Source organism: Seriola lalandi, unplaced genomic scaffold (genome assembly GCF_002814215.2).
Source record: "Seriola lalandi dorsalis isolate HSWRI2012SDOR001 ecotype SW California unplaced genomic scaffold, Sedor1 jcf7180002054901, whole genome shotgun sequence".
Taxonomy (NCBI): Eukaryota; Metazoa; Chordata; class Actinopteri; order Carangiformes; family Carangidae; genus Seriola; species Seriola lalandi.
In genome coordinates this window covers 1,807,250-1,833,957 of record NW_019525453.1, presented here as the reverse complement: position 1 = coordinate 1,833,957, position 26,708 = coordinate 1,807,250, and the positions used below count along the sequence as shown (strand labels likewise).

At 39.9% G+C, this 26,708-nt stretch overlaps 1 protein-coding gene across 3 annotated transcripts; it reads left to right on the top strand.

The window, feature by feature from the left end:
- The first annotated feature begins 839 nt into the window (after nt 1–839).
- Nucleotides 840–26,643, top strand: ppp2r5cb (protein phosphatase 2, regulatory subunit B', gamma b). 3 transcript variants are annotated; one of them, XM_023430096.2, is made up of 16 exons: nt 840–958; nt 1,487–1,546; nt 4,896–5,058; nt 17,590–17,789; nt 20,930–21,040; nt 21,164–21,256; nt 21,349–21,479; nt 21,598–21,657; nt 21,788–21,896; nt 22,002–22,055; nt 22,622–22,792; nt 22,937–23,064; nt 23,184–23,285; nt 24,388–24,460; nt 25,304–25,420; nt 26,342–26,643. In XM_023430096.2, the coding sequence occupies exons 1-16, from the start codon at nt 932–934 to the stop codon at nt 26,474–26,476; spliced, it is 1,734 nt and encodes a 577-aa protein (XP_023285864.1). In that variant the 5' UTR covers nt 840–931; the 3' UTR covers nt 26,477–26,643. The 3 variants fall into 3 exon arrangements, with proteins under 3 accessions (XP_023285864.1, XP_023285863.1, XP_023285865.1); XM_023430095.2 differs by having other exon boundaries at nt 4,893–5,058; XM_023430097.2 differs by lacking the exons at nt 840–958; nt 1,487–1,546; nt 4,896–5,058 and adding an exon at nt 11,929–12,121.
- The last annotated feature ends 65 nt before the right edge of the window (nt 26,644–26,708 follow it).

Genomic DNA, 26,708 nt, shown 5'->3' with positions numbered 1-26,708 from the left:
ATGGCTAGGGCAGGACTACAAAGGTGTATTCAAGGACAAGACTGGAAAATTGCAACACCGATACATTTTTCAGACTGTAGCCATAGTGATGAGGATCTTCCACTGTAGCATTCATTATACATATATTATGAAACATGAACTGCATAAAAATAGCAATTGATTATTTCAAGGTATTGCCTCACAGCCACCCACTTGTTCCTTCTCGTAGGATTTACTTCAACCTGCCAAGGGGTAATTCAAGAAAAATATTTGTGTTGAGACAGAATTAAATGTCATTACAAGAGAGAATTGCCATCATGATGACAAGATCTGTGGCAGAGGGATATATAGGCATTTGATATGAAGGTCACAATGTGCACAGAAAATAAGGATGAGGTACAGGACACAAAACAATTACATACAGTCATACAGTTTCTATATGAACCCACAATGTTTCTGTGTTTTGCCTTAGAAAGTGATGTAATTTCAATAGCTTCACATTCCAATGAACGTACTTGCAGTCTCATCTATTTTATAACTGGGTGTGTGGTGTAGTTTTATTTTCATCATGGATTTCATCATGGATCATGGATTAATCCACAAACCGTTGGGTCTATAACATGTAAAAAATGGGCATTACAATTTTCCAGTCCAAGCTGATATATGCAAACTGCTGGGTACAAGGTGGAAAAACGGATAAGATAGAGCCAGTCAAACATGATTCCTGTCTGCTGTCTCATATGTTGCAGTTAGTAGCTTTGGCCAGCAGAGGGCTCCCACTCCCTTGTAATGCTCAGCGTGTCACTCTGAGACGTTGGAGTCAGCTGATAGACAGCAGCCAATTACAGAGTGAGGACAGACTGAACCGCCTTGCAGTGTGGTGCCCTGAGAGTTGTCAAGGTTTTGGTTGTGGAGTATCCGAGAGGGGAGCAAGGGCGGCTACGGTAGTACAATGCCGAATAAAACGAAAAAAGACAAGGTGAGTTTGAATATTGCCAAGAGGTTAGGATAGTAGTGAGTAAAGTTTGCAATTGGTGGATTTCACTGTAATTGTTGATAAACCGGCCTCACAACAGGACATTTAGCTGTCAGCGCAGTGTCCATCCCATTACCGTTAGCCAACCAGCAACCATGACCAGCTAGCTGCTATCCTGCCAACATTATTTAAATAACGCGCCGTTATCCCGGAGTGAAATTGTGTACTTTGAATGCATGTGTTTCCCCAGACAGGGTGTGTGTGTTTTAGGTGTAAATGTAAGCACTTTGTGTCTCTTAAAAGCTGAAATCCGGGGTCGTGTGAATGGTATTGACGGTGAAGTAGCGTTAGCTAGCTAACAGGAGACTTACCAGTGTGTTCAAACAGGAGTGTGAGACTGGGTGGGCAGGCTTGCTATTTTTAGCTAGGATTGTGCGCGGTGGCATTCACTGATAGACTGCTTATTGATGTTGTCAACCCACTTATCCGCTAATGCCAACTTGGCTTAAGTACTTCAACTTTTTCTTTCAGGATTCTCCTAAATCTGGCAAAGTGGGCAAGAGTGGAGGACAGGAGAATTCAGAGCATGAGGTAGGCTAAACCAGGACACCTTGTAGACACTTCCTGGGGGACAGTATGTTAGACCTTTGTCTGAGACAAGTTCAAATGCCACTGATATTGCATTGTCACTGTTTGAAAATGGAGTGCATTATCAATGAGATAATGGCTCAACACGCCCAATCCCTGCATATTCACTGCAGCCCTATGCTGTGATTCTGGTGAAGGTCTAGACAAACTGATACTCAGACTAAATAAAAGCATTCCTACTGAGCCATAATGTTTTCTACCAATGATGGAAAATCTTGGTTGTTTGGCAGAAATATTGTATCTTAATATTTTTCTTATAGCTAATAGAGTTATCATAGACTCAGTGTTATTTATCTCATGTAAAATACAGTTCATAAAGAGTACCATGGCTGAAATAACAGGAATACCTGTACAAAATTGTGAAATCTACCACAATAGACCCCATTTTTAGAGCTTAAATTGTGTAATTTATGTTGAAACAGTCAGAGTGGTGTTGATAACACTGGTATTTTTTAGGCTGTAGTTTGTGCCCTAGTAACCGTGTCTTAACATACTGCTCTGTAGTTTTCCACATAAATGACAAGTACTTGGTGGACCCTCCCTTCTGCCTTACCATGTGAGACAGGTGGGGAGGTGGTACGCCTGTCATGTAGTTAAGCAGGCACTCACATAGAGGACAGAAAAGCTCCTGTGGAGTGAAAGGACATAACCCCTTATAATTTTGGCCTCATGATTCTTTTGATTGTATTTAAGTGGAAGTCTTGAATCACAGCTTTTCCCACAAGCCATCAAATGTTGCTCCCATACCAATATTCAAGTGTGTCAGATTCAGACCATGGTGAGATATATTAGTATATATGACATGCTGTCTTGTAACAGCTGTAATCCTGTGTAATGAGAGGAATCACAGGTGTAGATACTTGTTTGGTTGAGGAGCCATACCTTACATGCCATGACTGTTCTCCTCTAAATCAGAATTTCATATCGATACAATATGCTGTCGATCTTTTGTTGGTTTATTTTCCAGCCTCTGTTGATGAGTACAGCTTTCATTGATAGGACTGGGTTGTACTTGCATCATGGTTGTCCCTCCTCTGACTCATACTGCTGTTTGTTCATAACCTGGTGCTAAATTACTTGAAGATGATTCAGTTTAGGGAAGTAGGCAATCTGCTCACAAAGGCTTTGCCTCTATTTGAATTGTATTTAAAGAAAACAAAATAAACAGGCTTTCATTCAAAACAATTTTACATTAGTATACTTTAAAAATCATTTCTAATACTGCTGCAATATAGAATTTCTATTTTTTTCTAATGATGCTGATATTCAGTATAATTTAAGGTGGTATTGTAGAAATGTGTGCCTTTGTGCATAGTCATTTCCACACTACTTTATCAGTACCCACCCATAATCCATGAGGCATAAAATAGTTCCGGACAGACCAAAGGAGAACATTCTTCAACATCATGGCAACCTATATCAAATATGAACAAATTGCACTGGCAAAGAGTATGGTTAGTCATAAATTCCTCATGACATGTTTGCCCACATTTGGAGTGGGTAACACCCGGAAAGGCCAAAGGATACCTTCAGCCTGCATTACAAACTGTTAAACATTGTGTTGGTCCTGTAAAAACACTAGCATCTGGTGTGAATCATTACATCATATTATTGCACTGCATGGCCATATACTGTATTTGTAAAATAATATGAGGGCATTTACCGGGACCAGGTACACAACTTGGCCTAAACACCATTTTCTTATGATATTCCTCTAGTTCAAGTTAAAATGCATCTGTTATCAAATGCAACTAACATCAGAATCAAGTCAAACTTCATCCATGAACTCAGCTATGACCACATCTACATGAGTGAACTATTATATAAAGTTTTCAGCTTCCTTTGTTCTTCAAAGAACTGGAGGCGTTTTCTTTTTCATGGGTAGTCTGAAATCTTCATTCAGCTGACTTCTGTTTGTGCTGCTTGGATAGGTGCTCCTCTTTACTAGACATTTAATATTCATATTGTAAGGTCTGCTCACCAGCCGTTTGTATTGTTTTGACTGCTGTTACTGTCCAGCCCAGTTCACTGTACCAGAAAAAGTCAGTTATCTGCTCACTGGAACCCATATATATATATATATATATATTATTGAAATATATATATTATTGAAATGTCACTTTAACGTATTCCCTAAAGCATATATTTTATACTCTTTGCTTTAATGCTAATTCGTTATGAAGGATGTAGATATATGGTCTTCCCCTGTTGACTGTCTGAAATCTTTTTTTTTTTTCCCTGAAGCTGTGGTTTCAGCCTCCTGCCTGCCTCTTGCTGGGTAATAATCCTGCATGTTATTGTGTGTCAGCAGTCATGTAGCAGATCTACTAATGCAGCAACCTTGTGTTAAATTGAAAGCGCTGGGCTCCAAGCTGTTGTGGCTACCACCCACTGCCCTTCCTTTTGTCTCATGTACTTCTGGTACCCACAAGTGCATGAAACTGAGGGGAGTCTATATACTGTAATATATAGGAAGGCTTCATTCACTGTCTTTGTAACAAGCAACTGTCAGGAAATACATTCAAAGCATTAAATTAGAAAATCGTAAATGACAGATGTTTCTACTTTGCCTTAATGAACTTACAAGTCGTTAATTCCTCTCTTTGTATTACATTAGTGCGTAATCTAGTTCATAATAGAGGCCAGCTCAGCTTTATTTCCCACTTTACTCGACAGCTTGCTAGTGGCCGAGCCTAAGCGCCTGTCTTGTAGTGCTGCAGACTGTGGCCAAGTTTAGTTGGGTCTTAAATTAATTTGATAAATCCCCTGTGATTCAGACTGACACAGCTCCACAGCTGCATCTGGTGAAATAAGTTCTATGCCATTAGGTGTGTGTTGATGAATGGATCCCAGCAGGCAGGTAAGACTAACTGGGAAACTTGCCACTTTCAGTTGATCCCACATCAGGATTATATCCTGCCTTACAAACCCTTGTGTTTTTCTAAGTCTTCATAAACACAGCTGGATAGCTTGATGAGTGGAACTATAATAGTTTGTTTTTTCCTCAGATAAATGTACTGTTAAATATAATATCTTTAATGAATTGGGTGAAGTGAGGTTTTTGACCTTAGTTTCATAATGCAAGGCACTGTCTTGTTGAGCAAATGCTGACACACTGTATATAATTAAAAGTACCTGTCTAGCATATGGCAGTCAAATAGCTTGGCCGGAGGCTACGTGCACACAGTTTTATCAGATTCCTACAGAGGTACTCTCTTTCACACTCTGTGCACCACTGTTCAGCATGTGCTTGCTCTTACCTCACTGCCACTAATGTTTCTTGTTTCAGCAGAGCTCAAACAGGAAGGCTAGCAATAGTGTTCCTCCCACCACTCAGCTGCTAAAGGGGAAACAGCCAGGTTCCCAGACAGCTGTCAAAAAGGACAAGAGGCAGAGCTCCTCTCGCTTCAGCTTGAGCAACAACAGAGAGCTGCAGAAACTGCCTGCGTTCAAAGGTATTTACCTGTACAACAACTCAATCCTGTCACCTAATCACATGATGAACTAACTACCCAGAACTGTAGGTTTTGGATGGTTGGAAGGTTTGGTTGCATATACATATGTACACATAAAACGCTGCTGTTTCCAGACTGCACTTTTGTTTGAGGAGTGGTAGACAAATTGCCTTTATGGCAAAAGTAATGAATTAAAAAAATGTTGTATTCAAGAAGTTGTACGTAGAGTAGAATTTTCCTTCAGACTGGTGGGGAAAATACACGAGTTGCCTGCCTGAGTTTAATATGTAAGAAATCCCTGTAAACTCGACAAAGATAAGTGCAAGCTTCACAGACAAATACTAACAAGCACACACTTAGTTATTTACTCGCTCTTTCCACACCGAAATGTCTATGAACAACCCCTGCTGCATCACCCTCATTTTAATACCAAGCTGAGCATGACATTACGCAATACAAGGAAACAAACAGAGGACATACATGGCATGGACTTTGCGCTGGATTTAACCCAAGTGTCTATATTTAGTGGTAATCCAGAGATAAAGCTTTAATTCCATGGTCCTTGTGTTTCAGGATGTTGCCAGTGACCAGATAAGCAATTCTGGCAGCTATACCACTATTCCTTCTCTCTTTTTCCCACTGTAGAAGAAAAATTGGTGGATATTTGCAGATGTATATTGATGTTTACTTTGATGTCTAAGTTCAGTGCCACAATAGCACCAGATGGAAAAGGAAGGAGTGGCCAATGTTGTTAGGCCTCTGGGTACATTGTCTATGCATGTTTCTGGGTATGCATGCATGAATACACACAACAATGCTGTCCACTGCCTTTTCCCAGCTAACTGCCTAACTTGGCGGTGTACTGACCCTAACCCTACTGAAAAGAAACAGCTATGATTGCATTATGGGATATTAAGTATATGTGAAAATAAACAATTAAAAAAAAAAAACAGATTTTGCAGATGATAGTGGCAATAAGTCTGAGCAAGACAAGCAGGACAGTCAACTGCTCTGATTACTGCAAAGTGCATAGTTATAATAATTCTGTGTGTGTAAATGGTCAAAACCCAGAAGATATCAAGAAGAAAACAACCCAAAGCAGTTTTCTCATTGAAAAAAATCTTTTAGTAGCAACTCAAATCTCCCCCATGAAAGTTTTTCAAAAGTTTGGACACTGGAGGTATTGCTTGCCAGCTTAGATTAGGGTAGGCAGGAATAACTCTTCTCAAAGACAGGCTGTTGGAAATACATGAAGATACACCAACTCCCATTTAAAGAGATAAGAAGCTTTTCTTGTGAGCTACAATTTCTCGATACCACCTGAATGAATTTACTTTTCTCATGACAGACTTTGGTGTTAGCCCCTAAAATAGAGGCATTCATTTGTTTTGTTTAGTTATTTTTTTTTCTTTGAAAAAAGTGCTTTGGTTTCTTTGCAACTCTTTAAGTCTGAATACCGTACTTCCAGTGAGCATCTTGCGAGCAAAGGCTGCATTCCCCTTTAGGGAGACTTTACAAATGTTATTTATCAAAGTGGAGTAAGTTACTGTCTGTGACTTATGGCAGCGGCAGCTGTTGTGTTATTGTGCACCATTTGTTCGCCATTCAGTCTCTGTATGATTGGAATTAATGGACACAAAACAGGAGTTCACTCCGCAATAAACTGTAGCTGTATCTTTATCCTGGTTAGCCATTACCCTTGTGCTATGTCAAGCATAACTTAATTTCTGATAAAGGCTGCTCACTTCCCACACCCCAATGAGAGCTTTGATAACATTCTGCAAAACATTATCCCACAGTGGCCCGGTAGATGTTATCACTCAGTCCTGTCCAAACAGGCTCCTCGCTTGGACTGTTTTCATTCCAGGCATGTTCACCACCTCCTGATGGAAACACATGTCCGTGAGCCTGTCCTGCAGAGCCACAAGGTTGAAGCGCGACTGAAAACCCTGACCAGAGGCAGGCTTTTCCCATGAATTCACCCCAAAACCAAGTGTACTTGTTACTCCGTGGTACATTTTAACTGCCCCAGCTTTTGTCATTTGGTAGCACAACAGTTCAATTGCTTTCTGCTGAAAATCTCCTACGGTGAACAGCTGCTCCTCTCTATGCATTTTATTATCATTTTTTAGGCTTTACCAAAGTACACAAACCAAAAATTGTTTGTTTTGGATAAATGTCTGCTGGGGATTTTCTAAATGCAGAAAGTAAAGAATAGATAAATGCTCTACAGGTGCTTGTTTATTTCCTTGTGGTTTCATTTCAAGTATAAACATACTTGCCAAAAAGGACAGAACAACAGTTGTTGCCTCTGTATGTGTTCTCTTAGCAGGAGCTGTCCTGCATGAAGTTTCTGCCTCACAGGGTTTGTCGCCATCTGCTGGTTAGAGTAATGCTGGCACAAACATTTCTATTGTCAGGACAGAAATATAATCTGCCCCTCATAATGTAGCTGTAAAAACAAAAAAACCAAAAGGGAGATGCAATCTAGTTTGTAACTTAATTTCTTTATTAGTAGGCATTCATTTAATGCTTTATTTAACATATAATTCTTACGATGGCACATTATGGATTCATTAAGTGCCATAATATTTCTAGTTACTCAGTATAATTTGAAAAGCACAGAGCTGTTTAGTATGCAGGAAGAGACTTTCGCTTTTATTGGGATGATAGTTGGCAGGAATAAAAATCATATTCCGTATTCCCCCGAAAATATGTAACTGTGTTCAGCTGTCAACTCATTCCAGACATGTTCTCCGGCCAAAGGAAGAGAAAAATAAAACTGTAGCTGTGGTTGTCATTTGAAGGAATACTAAAGCTTTCAGGAGACAATCTCCATGTTGCATCATTTACTACAGAAATTTCATCACTTACTGTAGAAACAGGGTGTCTGTCATATTGTTTGATAGTTTGTGAGTGTACAAAAGTGTTTGCTTAACCTGTGTAAGACTAGTATGAGTTGGTGCCGTATAAACAGAATCAGACATCTTATTGTTTTATGCTATCTCTTAGAACGCTTAGAAAAGTTTTTAATGCTTAGCAGGGGATCAAAGTTTGACGTGATACTGAAACTCACGCAGGTATTTTTAATGTGGCTGGCAGATAGTTAAAGCAGGATGCAGAGGCCAAGGAAGGTTTCAGGGAAGGATTTCCTCTACCACTCCCGCAGGTTGTAGAGGAAAAGACTCCCACATCTCATGAGAATGACTTTCCCGGTCAAAACATCTTACATAAAAATACAAAAGCAAAAAAATTAAACTCACTATCTGCGATCAGGTTGTTGAGCAGTAAATGTAAACGTGTTTGGCATGACTCTGCTCTCATTTTGTAAAGAATAAGCCTTGATTAATAAAAAGAGTAAAAAAAAAAGAAACATAAATGTTGATATTTAATCCAATAGTGTCCTAAATGCAAACACATTATCTGGCTGACCTGCAGAGGAAAGTTTAACTGTTATGTTGTACTGTACCCTTTCAAATTGACATCAGTTTGTAGAGACTTGTTGGTGGTTGTGTCAGTTTTAAATTTGCTAAGATCAATAGCATCACACTCAGTCTGACATTCCATTATATGGATGACAGTAAAATTTACAATGTTTGGCATAAAGTCATGCTCACAATGGTCTTTGTAAACAAACATTTTTCTTAACAATAGATATACTTAAATGTGCACACATGCAGACCAACTCTATCACTATCAGCTACAACCAACAAAAGTAAACTGTCAGCATTTGGATACAGCTATGCTGACCTGTTCCTCAGTTATAAAGTGTTATTAATGGTGATTTGTATTGCGTGTATTCCGCTTACAGTCATACGGTCACAGGTGTTTCCACTTAGCATGTGTAACATTTGTGATCGGCTGAGTCCCAAAGTAATACTTTCTATATAACTACAGCCAAGAATCTCTTCTCCTTCCTGTTCTCATTTTATGTGAAAGTAATACAGATATGCCATGATAATAAACATGACATCTCTCATGAATCACTTTCCATAAGTCTTAGAGTAGATGCAGATGAATGAGAATTGATCTGGGATACAGACAGAGCTGTGTTTCTGTCATTGGAAGCTGCTTAAGGGGAAAATTGGGTTCAGCTGCTGTTAAAAGAGCTTGTGTCTCAGCTGCGTTGATTGGTCTATTTCTCTAAATAGATTTGAGCCTCAAGCACATAAAACTGAGGGCCATGACACTGAAAATCAGCAGACCTATAAATGAACCACTCGGCTATATATTTTAGGCTGCCCTGCTGCTATCAATGATGAATGTAGGGAAAGCCTGGCTATAACACAAGCAGGCACGCTCGCCATCCAATCCAGTACACTCATGATGCCTCACAAGTTCACTCTCTTTCCACCGCCAGAAGTAGCACACACACAGCAAAAAGCACAAGTCTGATGAATGCATGTGCCAAAGAAGCATTTGAAGAGTATTTGTAACAAGTGGGCGTATTTAGAGTTGTCTTGGTCAGAACAACTGATCTTTAGATGGGAGGTTGCCCCATGACTAGAGTACAGAATGGCAAGAAAGAGCCTTTTATAAACTCTGATTAGACACTGCTCCTGAAATACCCCATTATTGTATATATTAGGACCAGCCAGACTTGATGTTGGAGTTCTCTTGCACTCCTACATTGTGTTTGTTGGCTAAATCATTACAGTGGGGATGTAGTCATTCCCATTTGTACAGTGTATCCTAGTTTAAAAACATTCAAGGTTTCAAACTTTATGACAAACATAAATGTCTGGCTTGCCAGTGTATCAGAAGCAAACATTGGAGGGTTTAATACAAATGTGACATCCCCACTTGAACCACCCCAATACCTTCTTAACCTCTAAAGCAGATGTACAAGCCCAAATTAAGTGACTCACTATTATGTGTTAAAACAGTTGTGCTTTTTGAAATAAAAGCAAAAATGCATTTCACGTTACATAAAGTAAATGTAGACATAGTGAATCTTTGACCTAAAAAAAAACTCAAACTGTTTGCATTGAGAAGCAGTTCACAGCTACATCTGCTAGACAGAAGGAGCATTATTAGCTACCAATAATGTTTTAATGGCTTACCTTTCTGGATATAAAAAGACATATGATATGAATAAGACTTTTATATGCAACAATATAGATGTTGACTTCATTAGTCCTTACAATTGACATAGTAAATTGAGAAAAAAGTAAATGTGCATTTTATTAAGCTGTTCACAGGCCACCTTTATGTAACTACCAATAAAATGATGACAATCATGAGGAGTCAAAAACAATGCTCAAACTAATCTTAAATGTGTAAACATGTTAAGATGTGCAGATATTTTTCTTTAACTGTTAGATAATGTAATTCAAAAAAGGGAGGCATACACTAAGGTCAGTGGGCTATAAGCTACAAGCTCTTTGTTCGCATAGAAAATGTGTGTGGATTATCTTTGCTGGTTATAAAATGCTAATCCTCAAGGGGTAAGCAGAGCCAGACTGCACAGGAAATGACTTTGTCCGACTCCTTAGTAGTTTCTCACTTAGTGTTTTTCATGGAGTTCTCCTTCAAAAATGTGTGATACAGTAGTGCAGCAAACATTAGCAGATTACAAATTTTAGACTAAAAATGCAAAGAATATCCACTGCATTGATTCGCCTGGTTTTGCATGGCACTTAGTTAGAGATACAAAAGCTTTTAGTTCAATCATTGTGCCTACACCTTTTTCTGTGTGTGTCTGTGTGTATATATGCCCATGATCCTTGCAGCATGATGACGCATGAAGTGCACATGAGGATTGGTGATAGTATATGTCATGATGCAAATGCAGTGATTGGATGCACACTGTGACTCAACCCTAGAGCCTAGTAGGATGCAAGGGTTACAGATTTTAGAGTGTAATGTCTGACTGGGTGAAGAATTATCTTGTTACTTTATTAGGACTTATTTATTGATATGACTTTGCTGTATTTTAATCGCACATCGTCTGTCAGTATCATTTTGCTGTATTTAATTGTCTGCTTCACTGCAGATTTGCCCTTTTCTTGCACAGCTTTACAGTGCAGGATTTTGTCCCCAGCCCTGCTGAGACAGACAGAGTGCTGCTTGCTGCATATGCACATCCTGTGTTGCTCACATTGAGACTTCCTGCCTTCCTGTTTCTCTGTCACATACACCTGGGCTCAGGCTGTGCTCCTGGAGAGCCATCTGTCATGCAAAAACAGACACACTTGCACACACAAATACGGCACACACACCGGGACGGTCACAGAAGTAAAAATGGCTTTTATCTGAAGAGCAGTGTTAGGCAGTCTGTCTTGTCTCGTATGAACCTCAGTTTATAGCTGATGTCTGGTTTTCCTGTTACATCTTGGAGCTGTTTTATACTAAGTAAAATATGTCTAAGCTTGTCCTTTGGCTTGCATGCTTGTTACTTGTGGTTACATGTGTTATTTTTAGTGTACTGAACTCTTTTTTTTGCGTTGGATATAATTGTTGTAATTTGTCATGAGTTGTTGTATCTGGGTTTGTTTTTGGGTGTTAGGCTGTGAATGAGAAGTGTCATTATATCCCTGTTCTGATTCTTATAAGCAGGCTACATGTTGGATAGGAATGTGTATTTCCTGCCCTTATGCTTTTATATATATATATTTATATACATGTCAAAACAGGCTAAATTGAATTTGCATCTGTAGTTTGTGCTTTAAAACTTTTGACAGATGTAGCTGCTCTCGCTCCAATCACAGTAACAGTCCCACCCCCTTCCCCCTCAGCCCACCAGCCAATCCCTTCCCTCATGTTTATTTATTCTGACAGCCAGCCCATGTGATTGCAGCCAGCCAACCGGGCGGCTGCAGTGGGCGATGACATCACTAACTAGCTGGTTCCCTCCAGCAGCAGGGGAGCTTCATTTTCTGCTCCGAGTGTTCGTGCTAAAATGGAGGCTGGCTCCTCGCCTTAGCCTGGGCTGCCCTCTTCTCCCCTGTCTCCTGCCTCAGATCACTGATGTTGGCATGTACTAGAGCTGCTAGTGGGATGGTTCTGGATGCACCGAGCTCCAATGGGCCTTTCCAGCCTGTGGCCCTAATGCATTTTAGAGGTGAGAAGAGGAAATTTACCTCCTTTGCTGCTCTGTGTTTGTGGGTTTCAAGGGGCGATAGGCAAGAATGTTGTTGTCATTTAGCAATTGCAGCTGCTAATTTGGATTTTGTAGAAGAAAATGTCCGTGCCTGATGACTTTTCTAAAAGTTACTGCAAGGGAGTGAGAGCATTTATCCTCATAGTGTTGGTGGCATGAGTATTTCTGGAAGAGGAAGCAGGGGATTGTGTCTGTATGTCAACGAGGAAGGGTTTTGCCAAGACATTGCATAGCTTAGCTTCAGACAGAGAGGGAGGGCGAGAGAGTGAGAAGGAGTGCTAGTTTTGAGTCTCCCATCCCCCATCAAGACTGCTGATGTCATAGGAAGTGAGGTCAAAAAGCTTGTTGTCAATTTGTGTGGGTCTGTATTGTATTGTATGTATAAGTTGAAATGCTCTGCTTGTTGTTGCTGAATCTCCAGAAGGCGTCTGAGTTACTGTCTCATCAGACAAACAGGGACCTGCACCAAGTACACTTGGTTGAGCATGGGAAACAGAAACTGACTCTAAATGAATGCTAAGAGGTTCTGTGTATATTATTTTGTTTACAATCAACCAGAAGAACTTTCTCCGGAAGCTAATGTGGCCGTGGTCATTTAACATACAGCCTATTATAGCACACGCAGGCTTCTACTGCTGAGACATTAGTCTCATGCCGTGACTTGTGACAGTGTTAAAACCACCATATGACGACAGTGTTAAAACCACCTTATGACGTTTAAAAGCAAAGGGATACTTGTAGCCCAATAATAGCAGATGGCTGCCTGTCCCAATTTGTATTGGTGGTTCTATGTCTGCATCAGCACAGAATTTGTGCAAAGTTTTTACCAGTGCTGCCAATGAGTTCATTATATATTCTTCAGTAGACATTGTGGTGTTGGAGATTTGTACTTGGGAGCAATTTCCACGACTGGAGGTTTCCTGTGTGCAAGCTGGAGCCTTTAGATGAGTAAAGGTTATTTGCCCATCCATGCAGAGAGGTCTGCCTGTGAAGTCTGCAGTTGCACAGCATGTCTCTTAATATTTTAGGCCTGTTCAGAAACCCTAGTGCTGTTGTGTAACAGGAGCTGCTAGACCTCATGGCACTCAGGGGCCGATGAGATGAGGTGCTCACAGATGGACCCATGTTTCAGATATAGGTCCAGATACAGGTGTGCTGAACCTTTAAGTTTCCTTATTGAGGACATCAGAGTAAACCAGGTGAAAGTGCAATCACTATATGTTCTGTTAATTTGAACACATGTGACGAGCTTTATTTTTCATTTTGACATCAAAGCGGTTTCCTGTTCATTGTCAAAAAAGCGCTAAATACCCTTTTATAGACACTGTATGGGCTTTAAAAAAAAAAAGGAGTAGGGGTGATATTGCAGTGCTGGACAGAGAAAGTGGGTCTGAGGTTTTCCACAGAAAAGTTATATATCTCAGTGATAACTGCTTCACAGTATAAAACTACAGCTTGTTGGAAAGGAAGACAGAATACAAGTATAAACTTGAGTGTGCAAAACATAAAACAGATCCACATCAGGGTTTTCCATGAATGTGGTAGTCAAAGCTTAAGGGTGAAGTAAATTTCAGCTTTTTATGCGGTCAATTAGATCCTGTTTGTGGCCATGCATGATGTTACTGAAGACCTACTTACAGACTTGTCACTATTCTATAGTGTCTGAATATAGACTCAAAAGTGTTCTGTAATCTGTTGGTTTGACTCCTTGTTCCAAGGTACCGTACTGCAGAAGCCGACCATAAAGACTGATATACACTCACAGAACAAGTTGTTTGATGCCTCGTCCACCACCTCTTATTCTGTTTCAGAGTAATTATAAAGCAGAAGGTTAATAACTAGGCACTATATATGACATTTACAGGTAGCACACAGGTAGCTGTGTGTTGAGCAGCTGTGCTAGTCTGACTCACAAGTGTGGAGGTGTAGGGAAAGTCCGTCTGATGATGCTGTTGGTCCAGGTTCAGGCTCTAGTCTGTGGGAGTTTGCACATCTACAGTTCTAGATCTCTTTAAATTGACTTATTTCACCATTGCCAAGTTATTACATTTTCTACATGCTGTAGAGGCAATACTCAGAGAAGGGCTGTGCAGATTATACTGCAAATTAATATACAGATCACTGTAGTTATTGATGTGATCACTGTGTCCTTATTGTTTTTAATAAATCTGCAAAATGAAACAATGTTTAAATTGTTTGTTAAAAGATAGTTGAATGTTTTGTGTGCTAAAGGCAGATTATACAAATGATGGCTACACAGTGTTGCTTAAACTGAACATGTAGGTTTGGAAGAGTGTGCATGTTGTGAATCATGAGTGTATGCTAATTCATGTAGCGATTTATCTATACATCTACTATGTATTGGTTTCCTGATATGAGAAAGTACCTGTATAAGATTGGAAATTGGCTTGTGGGTTTATAGAGTTAGCATAGAGGGTTTTGTTAACTGCAGTGTTTGTTTGTGGTAAACATGTGTGAACATCCTGGTGCTAGTTCCAGTTACATGAGGTCGTGTGGTTCACGTTTTCAAGTAACACAACCTCCTTTTTTTGTTTGCATAACATGTAGTAGTGTTTGCTAAAGAGAAGAATTACCCAAATACACCGCTGAGTTTTGCCAAAGTGTGCTGCCTCATTTGATCGGTCTGAACTGCCAAATATTTTCTTCAATCTGAGACTAGTTGTCTGTCAGATTTTTGTTTGTTTTTTGTTGAACTGATTTTGTTTGTCTGAGTAAGAAGGTTAGCTTCCTAATCACCTTTTTGTGGGATGTCTTTATGATGCGCTTTGCAGGAGCATCTGGGACTGTCCTTTGTGGATTCGTTGTCATCATGATAAAGCTGTGTTATAGGTTCTACCTGTTGCATACATAATGACATTTCCCGTTTGTTTCTGCTTAATTTTGTGAACATAATGACACAATATGGTTTCTGAACACTAGTGATGAGTCAACGGATTGATTAGTCAGCAACTGTTTTGGTAATTTGGTCATTGTTTTAATAATATTTTGATCAAAAATGGCAAACATTCCCTCATCCAGCTTCTGAGGATTTGTTGTTTTGCATATTTGAATATCTTTCGGTTTTGGACTATTGGTTGGACAAAACAAGACATTTGAAGACGACACTCTGGGCTGTGAAGAATTGCCACTTTTCACAATTTTATGACATTTTGTAGATCAACAATTAATTGATTAAAATAGGAAATAGTCAGCAGATTGATTGATAATGACAGTGATTTGATAATTACAATAATGACTAGGTGTAGCCCCAACACATCTGTATTTCTACCTTTTTATTAATTGTTAAGTTGTAGAAAGTATTGATTAGTTGTGTTGGAGTGCATTCTCTTTACTACTAGTTGGTATTGTCCATGTTTTACAAGGTCAGTTTGGCTGACACATCTCTTGGGCGCAGCTGATGGGCTCAGCAAATCAGCAGCATATGATTCCAGTGTAACAGCAGCCTGCATGCATCTCTGAATAGCAGCGGTCACCCTCTGGTCCAAAGTCCTACCTCTGTCCATTGGCACCATGGTGATGTACAGTACACATACTGATTGTTAATGAGGAGAAAAGACTGACTGATAAATCCCAGGCTGTGACAAACTGCCCCATAGGTAGGTTTTATAAGGTGACATTTTGGTTTAGGCCACTAATCCTCACGTTGGGTGAAAATGAATGAGCACTGTTGCAATTCTCTTGGTTTCAGGATACTTTTTGTAGCTTAGAAATCGACAAACTGAGGCAAATTGATTTGCAGGAGAAGCTGTTTCTCTGCTTCTTGTGTCATTTCGTACAGGCTGTTACTGACATTTTGTCAATTTAAAAGCAAAACTATTTCTCTCTTAGTGAAAGCAGAGTCTCAATACAATATCTACATCATGATAAAGTTTATAGTATAACTACCTATATAATACATAGACTGATCATATTAATGGTGTCCTCTCTGGTCGTCCCAAAGAAGCCATAAGTCAATTACACTTGATCCAGAAGTCAACTGCCTGAGTGCTGACAAGAACCAGAGGGAGAGTGCACATTACAGTTATTGTCAAATCCCTGCATTGGCCACCTGTTAGGGTTTAGCATAGTTCTTAAGTTCTTTTACTTGTTTATAAAGCACTACATGGCCTTACAACTTATGTCTGAAACATTATCGATGTGCGAGTTGGGAAAGCCCTTCAGTTCCTCTGGGAGCAGACTTGTAACAGTTTCAAAGTGCAGAAAATAACCTTGGTGATTCTGTATTTAGCTTCTGTGCTCCTAGCTGCTGGCTCTGGCTCCATATCAATATGTGAGGGCTGATTTAAAAAAAAAAAAAAAAAAAAATCTTGTCATATTTTGAGCTGAAAGCCTACCTTTTTAACATGCCATTTGAATAGTTCTTTTTTCTCATTTCATAATAGTTTATTTAATTGAATGTATATTGTGTTGAGTGAGAGTCTTTTCCTCATTCGTGCTAATCATTGATTTATTTGACAACTGTTGTATGGTGATAATTTATTCATGCTGGCACAGAATGGAAGTTGGCTCATTGACAGTGAGTTTGCAGTATCCACAAAAACATGTACAACATGTTTTAAATTGCAAGATAATGATTTTAGACAGACAGGTGTGGCCCTGTGCTCCTCGAGACATATGCATTGTTAATGTTGTGGTGACACTGTCTTTGAAAGCTAAATTATTGTTTTATGAAGTCTTTAAAAGAAGTGTCTGCATATCACCAAATTAACTCCAGCTGCACTGAACCTGAATAACTCTTGAGGCTTTGGTAGAAATTATCACTGACTAATTGGAGAGGGGATGGGAGGAGAAAAACCTTTGAACAATGATTTTTGATGATTGCCACGACAACAAACAAAGCCTCAAAGTGTATAAGTCATTAACACCTCGTGGACAGCAGAGATTGCATTGTCTGTAAAAGACAGTATCATGCATGTGATTTCTGAAATATTAAACTTCTGGCAACTTTTTGGGCTTTTCTTTATGACCCATTCTGTTAAGTCTAATATTCATCCTCTCCTCTATCATTTAGTGTAGTTTTGGATTAATTTACTATGCAGGCATCTGGCTTGTATTGTGTTTCAGAAAATTTTGGAATGACTTTTTGTCCTTTTTAAAGGGTGATCACAGCAACAGTCCCCTCATTGCTCTGAGTCAAACACACACACATTTGTCGATGATAATGATAGTGGGATAAAACTGTTGTAGTTGAGCTGAGTGAAAGCCAAATTGCAGCTCTGATAGTGTGTAGGATAATTTCTCAGATACAGTGTTATTAACTTGAATGCAGAATGGCATCTCACTGCTGTTGTGTTTGCTGTTAAATAGGATTAACATTGTGCTTTGTAGAGACAATTTGTTCCTGTTCTGAAATCTTCACACACATCGACACCTGTTAATTCCCATCTTCCTGTATTTCTGTCGTGTAGATGCTCCCCCTGCAGAGCAGGAGAAGCTGTTCATCCAGAAGTTGCGGCAATGCTGCGTCCTCTTCGATTTTGTGTCAGACCCACTGAGTGACCTGAAATGGAAGGAGGTGAAACGGGCAGCGCTGAGCGAGATGGTGGAGTACATCACCCACAACAGGAACGTAATCACCGAACCCATCTACCCAGAAGTGGTTCACATGGTCAGTATTAAATTAGGGACTTGGAATTGTCATTGACATCGAACAAAGTTAACAATCAAGGATGTTATTATTTTGTTTACGAGCCATTAAATGTTTGGTAACAGAAAATGTAATTATTTAAATTGTCCAATAGACTGAGCGGTGAACATACTCAGGTTAGCTATCTGAATACTGTACATTATTCACCATGAACAAAGACTTAATGTCCTCCAAGAATGTTGCATTTTCGTTTCCTTCACATGGGCTCGGATGACATTTTTTCCTCTGTGATGATACAGTAAGACTTTGCGTATAGGTTGATGTCGCAGGTTGTTGAGTTTCAGGTTAGTGAGTAGAAGCTAACTAAAGCTCACTACAGTACATTTGTGTCTGCTACTGTTTTATGATACCGCTGTACAAGGTTGCACAACAAATCGTCGTCTTTTTCTCCAGTCCATAGTAACTCTTTGGGACGCATAGAGTACCATTGATGGATTTTTTTTGTATCATTGCATCTCAAATGGTATTAAACAGTATTGCAATCTGCATTAAACATAATATAATAAACGCACTTTTTAGTTCCTGTTATTCATGAAGAACATTTATCACATCACTGTTTCCCACAAATAAGGGGATCTCTTCTAATTTAGATTGGCATCCATAAACACCTATGATATATAATATATATAACAGGCTTACTCTACCCAGCGAGCAAGTGAGTCCGCTGAAGCTTTTTTCTTATCATAAGCCCATAGTTTAAAGCTCCATAAAACATACCGTCTCTTTCTGTTGTCTGTCTGACTCAGATAAGTACAGTAGCTTGGTCAGGTTTGAAAAATATTCACTTACATTAATGGTTCAGTTACATGTTCATGAGAGGTGGGAGAGGGATTTTCTCCTCTATAAGGCATGCTTGAGAATAGAGCTCTTCTGTGTTTTAGTAAATAGCGTAACCTTGAAGAGTCATCTGACTCAGTAGATTTTGCAGCTATTGCTTTAAAGGTCCCATATTGTATAAAGTGAGAGTTCCATGTCTTATTTTGATAATAAAGCAGGTCTAGGTTCTATATTTATACTGTGAAAATATCAAAAATATCTAACAAATATGGATATCAACACTTCAAATAAAACACCGGAAAAGTGTTAAGTATGGGACCTTTGTAATGATCTGCAATTAGTGAAGAAGCTACATTTGTCTTTTTCATGTGAGTTTTATTCCTTGACCATGGGAAGAGATTGCACTGTGGTTTCCATTACCAGCAGTACTTCTGGTTTCAGACCATTTTAGTCTTTATTTTTGGGTTCCTCACTAAGTCATAGGAAACTTACTCACTGACCTCAATTTGAACCCAAAGATCTGTGTAACAGAAACCTGACTCAACTGTTATCCTTTAAATCATTGGTAAAGCCATTAAGTGACCCATTTAGTTAGCTTCCCTGAAGTGTTCCCTCAGTGGGCTTTGTTTAAAGATCCTTCACCCATTTGAGGTCAGTAAATCTAAATTGTCTGTAGCTCCTACCTCTATAAATCAGAGCCTGTTCATTCAGTGGGGCTGTAGTCAGTGTGGCTGTCACTGAGCTCCTACTGTATATTTATTAGAAATGTGTCCCTCTGAGGTTGTGGCCTGGATGTGTTCGTGGTGCCAGGTTTGCTTTCCCAAGCCAAATTAAAAGGCCTTTGATGTTAATCAAAGCCCTGCCTCAATGCCACATGGTAAACTGCAGATGATCAAGGTGCAAATTTCCCTCCATCCACCTCGTCATGGCTTTATTTGATCAATGCAGCAGAAAATGCAACAGAGCTGCCAAATCAACATGAAAATATACTCTTATTCCTGGCAGCCCCTTTCCCCTGCCCCCTTAAAGACAAGGACTCTTTGAAGTCCACTGATGGCTTTCATCATCAAAGTATGGAGATTGACACGACTAACTCCTTTATAGCCATAAAGAGTGTATTCTTATGTTAAGACTGTATGTTTTGTTTTCTCCCATAAGCCCTTGTCCTTTCAGAGCATGTTTGATGCCTCAGTGTTGAAGCTTTAGAACAATATTTTGGCAGACCTTTGCATGACACGGCACTGGTTGCTCCATTAGTCCTATTCTCTGGGGGGAAGAAAGAAATGGTTTCTGCTGAGAATATAAACATAATGATGAGTGAGTGTGTTTTGACCTCTGGTCGACTGCGCTGTGGTGGGACTGTCTAAGTGTGCAGTCTGGAAAGTGATAATAGACTCTGAGGGAAAATAGATGGCTGCTTCCCAGTTTTGGAGAATGATATTTTCAGGGAAACTCTTAGCTCTTATCACAGACTAGCGCAAGAGGGAATATTTATTAATCCAAATTTTCATTCATTGTTTTTCATAAAGAAAACACGTCATTTTCTCATTAAACTTTTTGAAAGCAGATTTGTTTTGTATTTCTTTTGAATTGTCCGTTGAGACAGTTGGAAACAATATGTGGAGTGCTTGATAAGAGATTTAATATTTTAGTCGGCAGTTAAGTTGTTCCCACAAGCGAAATAATGTGGTGTATGTGGTGATGAAGAAGGTTGTATAGGCTACACAACAATCCACCAGTGTTTCTTTACTGTTGGTTGTGCAGTAAAATAACCCGCATATCTAACACTTTTAGTCCAATTTTCCATGAAAAGGTTGCGTGCAGAGCTGCAGAGTGTTTTGGAAGTAATTTGCAACACAACCTATTGATTATCTGTCTTATTTGCTTGTCAAATAACATGTCTGATGGATCTGAATTCCCCATTGAGTTTCATTATTTCAGCTGATGTGTTTTTAGAAGTAAACATTCAGTCATTGGTTGTCAGAGTGGCAGGGGGGTAATGTGGTAATGTTTACTAGGGTTCTATAATAGCAACTGTTACTTTTCAGCCCGGCTAAATGTAAGACTAAATACGATATTTAAAGTGATTATAGGATATTTATAATTTTACCAAGAAACAACAGGAACGCACTTAGCCTTTGGACACTTGTTGTTGTCCAGTGATTCCATTGTAATATTGTTGTATATATTGTGTTGTAAAATGAACAGATTGTCTCTGACATCTGTGTCAGTAGTTGAAACATGAATTCTTTTTCTTTAATTGAGAATTTTTAAATCTTCACTGGAGCATTGAGCTAACTTGCCTTTCTTTGTCTGTTCCCCAGTTTGCTGTGAATATGTTTCGAACGTTGCCGCCATCATCCAACCCCACAGGTGCCGAGTTTGACCCAGAGGAAGATGAGCCTACGCTAGAGGCTGCATGGCCGCATCTACAGGTACACACACACACACACACACACACACACACACACACACACACACACACACACACACACACACACACTCCATTCAGCTGTTACAGGTTCATCTTTGAACCTCTTGCTTTTTTCTCTCCACAGCTCGTCTATGAATTCTTCCTACGGTTCTTAGAGTCACCTGACTTTCAACCAAACATAGCCAAAAAGTATATTGACCAGAGGTTTGTAATGCAGGTGAGCACAAAATGATACAAGTTTATGTGTGATACGTTTTTTGTCTTTGTGTTAGGTGATCAGTTGTACAAGTAACCTTTTCTTGTGCACAGCTCTTAGATCTGTTTGACAGTGAAGACCCAAGAGAAAGAGATTTTTTAAAGACCACTCTGCATCGCATCTATGGCAAGTTCCTGGGCCTGCGAGCATATATTAGGAAACAGATTAATAACATATTTTATAGGTGAGTGAGTATTTGTGTTAGATATACTGTATGTATTAGTGACATTTGAGCTGTTTTTTGTGAATAATGGAGTGTTTTTCACTTTTGAACCCTTATGTTTGTGGCTGCTATTTTTCAGGTTCATTTATGAGACTGAGCATCATAACGGAATAGCAGAATTGCTGGAAATATTAGGCAGGTAAGACGTAGTTTTACTTTTGGTTCATTCCAGTTACGATACATAATGATGTTTCCAGAGTCAGTTGACGCGGAGCTCCTAAGCACAACTACCCCACTTGTTTCCCTAATGACCACCTTTCTCCTTACAGCATAATCAATGGATTTGCATTACCATTGAAAGAAGAGCACAAGATATTCCTGCTGAAAGTTCTGCTGCCTCTACACAAAGTCAAATCACTTAGTGTATATCACCCACAGGTAACTATTTTGGCAATGTTGCATTATGCTTTGCTCTGCCATAACGGGTTCGTAATACTGTAGTTTGGTTAGAAGTGGAAAAATCATGTTGTCTGTCTCCCTTAGCTGGCCTACTGTGTGGTACAGTTCTTAGAGAAGGATAGCACACTCACAGAACCGGTAAGATTTGATTTATTAATGTTGTTATGTTGTTAGTATTGTTGATTGAATTATCCCTCAATATCCTTTCTGTTCAAGATTAAGCTCTGGTATGAACCCGAGGACTCGACAAAGTCCTGTTTTCATCCATTAATTTCACTTGTGTGCTGAGTTGTAATATGATTTGTCAGGTACTCATGGACAGTATATTTGGCTGGTCATATCTCAGACAGTCATTTTATTGTGTCTTCAAGAGCAGAGGAAATGCATTTGAATTATTTGATAAAAATAAATATGGAGGAAAAAAAATAAGATGTGAGCTATTTCCTTGCTGAGCCTGTGTGATTTCAATACAATAGAGAGAAAAACAAACTTTCAGTCCACTAAAATCAGATAAGTCCCTTCTCCTGGGAGACCAGCTCAATGGTATACAAACAAAGTATCTACATAGCTGTCTGTGCTTTATCACTCTTTAGAAACGCTACCCATGTAGTCCTTCACAACAGATGATTAGTTTTGACAGATCGGCTGTCGAGACATTCCTCATTGACAAGCCCGTTGTCGTGTGTGCGTGTGTGTGTGTGCAGACGGTGATGGCTTTGTTAAAGTACTGGCCAAAGACCCACAGTCCAAAAGAGGTGATGTTCCTCAATGAACTGGAGGAGATCCTGGACGTCATTGAACCTTCAGAGTTTGTCAAAGTCATGGAGCCCCTCTTCAGACAGCTGGCCAAGTGTGTGTCCAGCCCACACTTTCAGGTCTGACAATTCTTTCAGTACACTGATGTGTTTTGTTTTATGTATATAAGCACTGAGGTCATCTGGGTAAATTTTCTTTCTTTTTTTTCTATCAGAAGTTGTCTGTGCACATATGTAACCTGTTATGGACTAATGTTTCATTAGGTGGCAGAGCGAGCTCTGTACTACTGGAACAATGAGTACATCATGAGCCTGATCAGTGACAACGCCGCCAAGATCCTGCCAATCATGTTCCCAGCCCTCTACCGCAACTCCAAGACTCACTGGAACAAGTGAGTCACTACAGCGTTTTCTCCCCATGTCTCTCTGTGTTTATCCGACCGATGATGGCTTGTGATGATAGCTAAGCACGTAATTCAAGTGACCCGTGCTAATCTTTGTGTGTCTGCAGGACCATACACGGGTTGATCTACAATGCTCTGAAACTCTTCATGGAGATGAACCAGAAGCTGTTTGATGACTGCACCCAACAGTTTAGGGCAGAGAAAAGCAAGTAAGTCGCACATTAAATATCGTGTCTGAATCTCCAGTGAAGCTGCAGCTCTCTTGGTCTTAGAACACAGCTAAACACCGCAGTGTTTCCTCTACATTCATTTAGCGGTGGCGGCCCGCCACTGCTAAATCATAGCCGCCACGCCTTCAAATTTCTTTTATTTTTTTTATTTTTATTTTTTTTATTGTCGCAAATGCACCACCGCCACATCTATCCACCTTCACAGCACAGCTTGTGTGATGATGAGCACAACAGCGGGGGGAGGGGAGGGAGGGAGTGGGGTGGTTAGAGGATCCTATTGGAGTTAATTACTCGCGAGAGCGCGGCCTTGAAAGTGACGTCACGTCAGGCACCAGGTGAGAGTCAGAGAAGTGTAGTCGTGAGGAATAAGGCAGCGAATTACCGGAGAAAAGGTAGACTTATTAGCCAACTCAGTGACGCTAACTTGGGTAAATTAATTGATAGCATTAAGCTAATATCTACACGTCATTATGTATTAACTGCTGACTGCATTTTCAGATGAGCTTGTTCAGATACTTCTTTAAGAAGAGAAAGACAACAGATGAAGAAGACGCTAGTCAGGTAGCATCATAAGCCTTTTACTGACTCGTAAATGATGATGGTTAGGTAAAAAATAGTATTTTAATGTTCACACTTGTAATCAGATGTGATGTGAGTGTAAATTATATAAGGCTGTTAGCGTTACGTTACTCACACTTTTAATGTAATCTTATTCGACAAGTAACATTAGACAGGGAGGAGTTGTTAAACAAAGTGGAGGAGAGCAGAGCACAGCAGCGGAGAGATGAACCTGGGTGCAAACTTTGCCACTGACTCTACCCCCCCCACACCCCCCCCCCCCCAGATAGCATGCCCCCACTGCTGAAAAAAATTCTACAGGAAACACTGCACCGGATTGAAAGCATCATACAAACATTATTAGAATGGAAAAAATGACTAAGCAGATAAGTAAACCAGAGAAGTAAACTGAACCACCAACTCCTGAGATGCTTTTAACTTAACAGATTCGTGATGTCAGCGTATGAGTACATTTTTCCTTTTGAAGTCATCTCTTAATGATTTTGTCTGTTCTGTGTCTCAGAGAGAAAGCTAAATGGAAAGAGAGAGAAGAAGCGTGGCTGAAGATTGAGAATCTAGCAAAGTCAAACCCACAGGTGAGCACAGAGATTTTAATGCTGTAAATATCTTAATGACTCGCTCTGTTTAAACCTGGCATTAACATGTGTCTTGGGTGATCTGATCACAAGTGGACAGCTGTGAGTACAGGTGTGAATGCACCCAAGACACCCAAGTGTGTATGCGATGTGCCTCGGATCACATTGAAGGACACTTACACAACTGACATCCTGTGTTGCAGTCTTAATTTGTTCCGCACCAGTTTTATAATGAACCCAAAATATTTTTAAACTTGTCAGTGTTTCCCATACACGGATTTATTTGTGGTGGCTAAAACCTTGATTGGCTCAGCCTACCCCACCTACAAACACATTGTTAATGGACCAATCTGTCATAGTCGCACTGGCTAAAGGCATTTGGTCTTTGCAAACAAATGATGTGTGTGTTTATTTGCATATAGAGCGGGGAAGTCAGATCTGATCATAAGAGGCCACTTGACACATTTTAATGTAAGTTATGAACAGCGCCTGATGTGTTTCAAGATTGCCTCACTAACTTTTATCTTGTATGACATTTTTGTGTTTCTGTGATCAAAATGAGCATCAAGTGTGTGCTTCAGTATTTCGTATCCAGTCACAGCCTTTGAGTCTAGTGTACGTCAATATAGCCATAATATTCTGCGTTGGAAAAGGGAATAGAGTCTTCATATCTGTGCATGTTGGCATGAAAGGAGAGAGGTTTGATTGTCTGCAATGAGTCTGAATGTGAGAAATAAAAATTCCTGAATGTTGATCAAAGACAAAAGCTGCAATAACTGAACTTGTGACATCAGTGGTGTGGTGCCCTTTAACATTTCCTTTTGTTCTCTTCTCCGTGCACAGTTTCTGATGTACGTTGACTCAGTAGGCTCAGACAGTCCAATGGACATGGAGACAGACGGGCCACTGCTGGATGATGTCAACATGCTAAAGAAAGCGGTGGAGGAGGAAGCAACACAGGTGAGGGATGGGGTGTCGGCGTGTGGTGTAGCAGTGAATATGCAGACATGTCTGTGAGGAAGGTTAGAGTTCATGTACAGTGTGGCTGACTTGTGTAAACCTGATACAGTTATAATTTAATGGAGTAAACCACTCCATTAAATTATAAGGGTTATTCTGTATCATGCGTCCACTTAAAATACATTTAGATACATTCTGCCCACTGTAGCTTTTATCTTTATATAGATGTGCTTTAGCAGAAACACTTGCTGGGAGTTTGCAGTCAATTCTCAGGAAATAGGAAGTGACCATAATTGTACTTCAGTTTGACTGTCAAACGCAATGAAGATTTGATCATTATAAAGATTGGCAGCTGCCTCATGCTTTTAAGTCAATGCAGTGTTTGGACAACAGAGAGACATCTAGCCATTTGGATGTGGTTGGACATTTTGTTGCCAAGCAGAACTCACATACTTGAGGCTATTTCAGGTAAGTTACTCCTTCACTGCATCCCTTAAGAAGTAGTAGATTAATAGTAATTTATTTTGTCAAGATGATTATTCAGACAAAACAGAGGTGGGTCACGTTATCACCCCAGCTGTCTTCCAACTTCCAAGACGAACCTGGAGAATTTGAGCATTTTGCCTCAAACCAATTTGTTTTGCAATATTGCTTCTTTTTTTTTTTTCTTCTTTTTCTTTTTCAACTTTCACATTGTAAAATGAGGTTTGCTCGTGTTGAAAGTGTGAGAGCTTGGTGCATGAAATGCAGATGTTTTTGTTTGTATTGGATTTCAGAGGTACACAAATGAGAGATAAGTGTCACACTTCTCTGTTTCCCATGGCAGGCAGCAGTTAGATATCTGTGAAGCAGGGCTGGAGTGCGTATCATTGTTGAATGTTTTTCTAATCCCTGTCTGTCCCTCTGTCTCCATGTGTTCAGATCCAAAAAGATCAGCGACGAGAACGCCCATTGATGCGAAGGAAATCGGAGCTCCCCAAGGACATCTCCACTGTCACAGCCTTGGAGTTGCACCGGAGAGCCGAGGAAATGATAACGCCGCACGACGGCCACTAAGAGACCACCCCAGAACCACCATAAACCAGCAGCAGCAGAAGCATCCACAGAGGAACCACAGGCCCACAGAGGCCAGCACAACAACAGAACTCCGGTATCTCAGACCAGCCCAGCACAACACAGAACTGAAAAGTCCCAGCTCCACCTGACACAGAAAATGTCTAAAGCCGCACATCCAAGCCCGGTTCAGCTTTCCGGACAAGCGGTGCTCAGTCCTTACTGATCCCCCCCC

Excerpts from the sequence above, each read along its gene's own strand:
- ppp2r5cb (XM_023430095.2), top strand. The coding sequence starts at position 932 with ATGCCGAATAAAACGAAAAAAGACAAG. Across the intron at positions 22,056-22,621 it reads ATAGCACACTCACAGAACCG|ACGGTGATGGCTTTGTTAAA; the intron begins GTAAGATTTGAT and ends GTGTGTGTGCAG. Across the intron at positions 24,461-25,303 it reads TAGCAAAGTCAAACCCACAG|TTTCTGATGTACGTTGACTC; the intron begins GTGAGCACAGAG and ends CTCCGTGCACAG.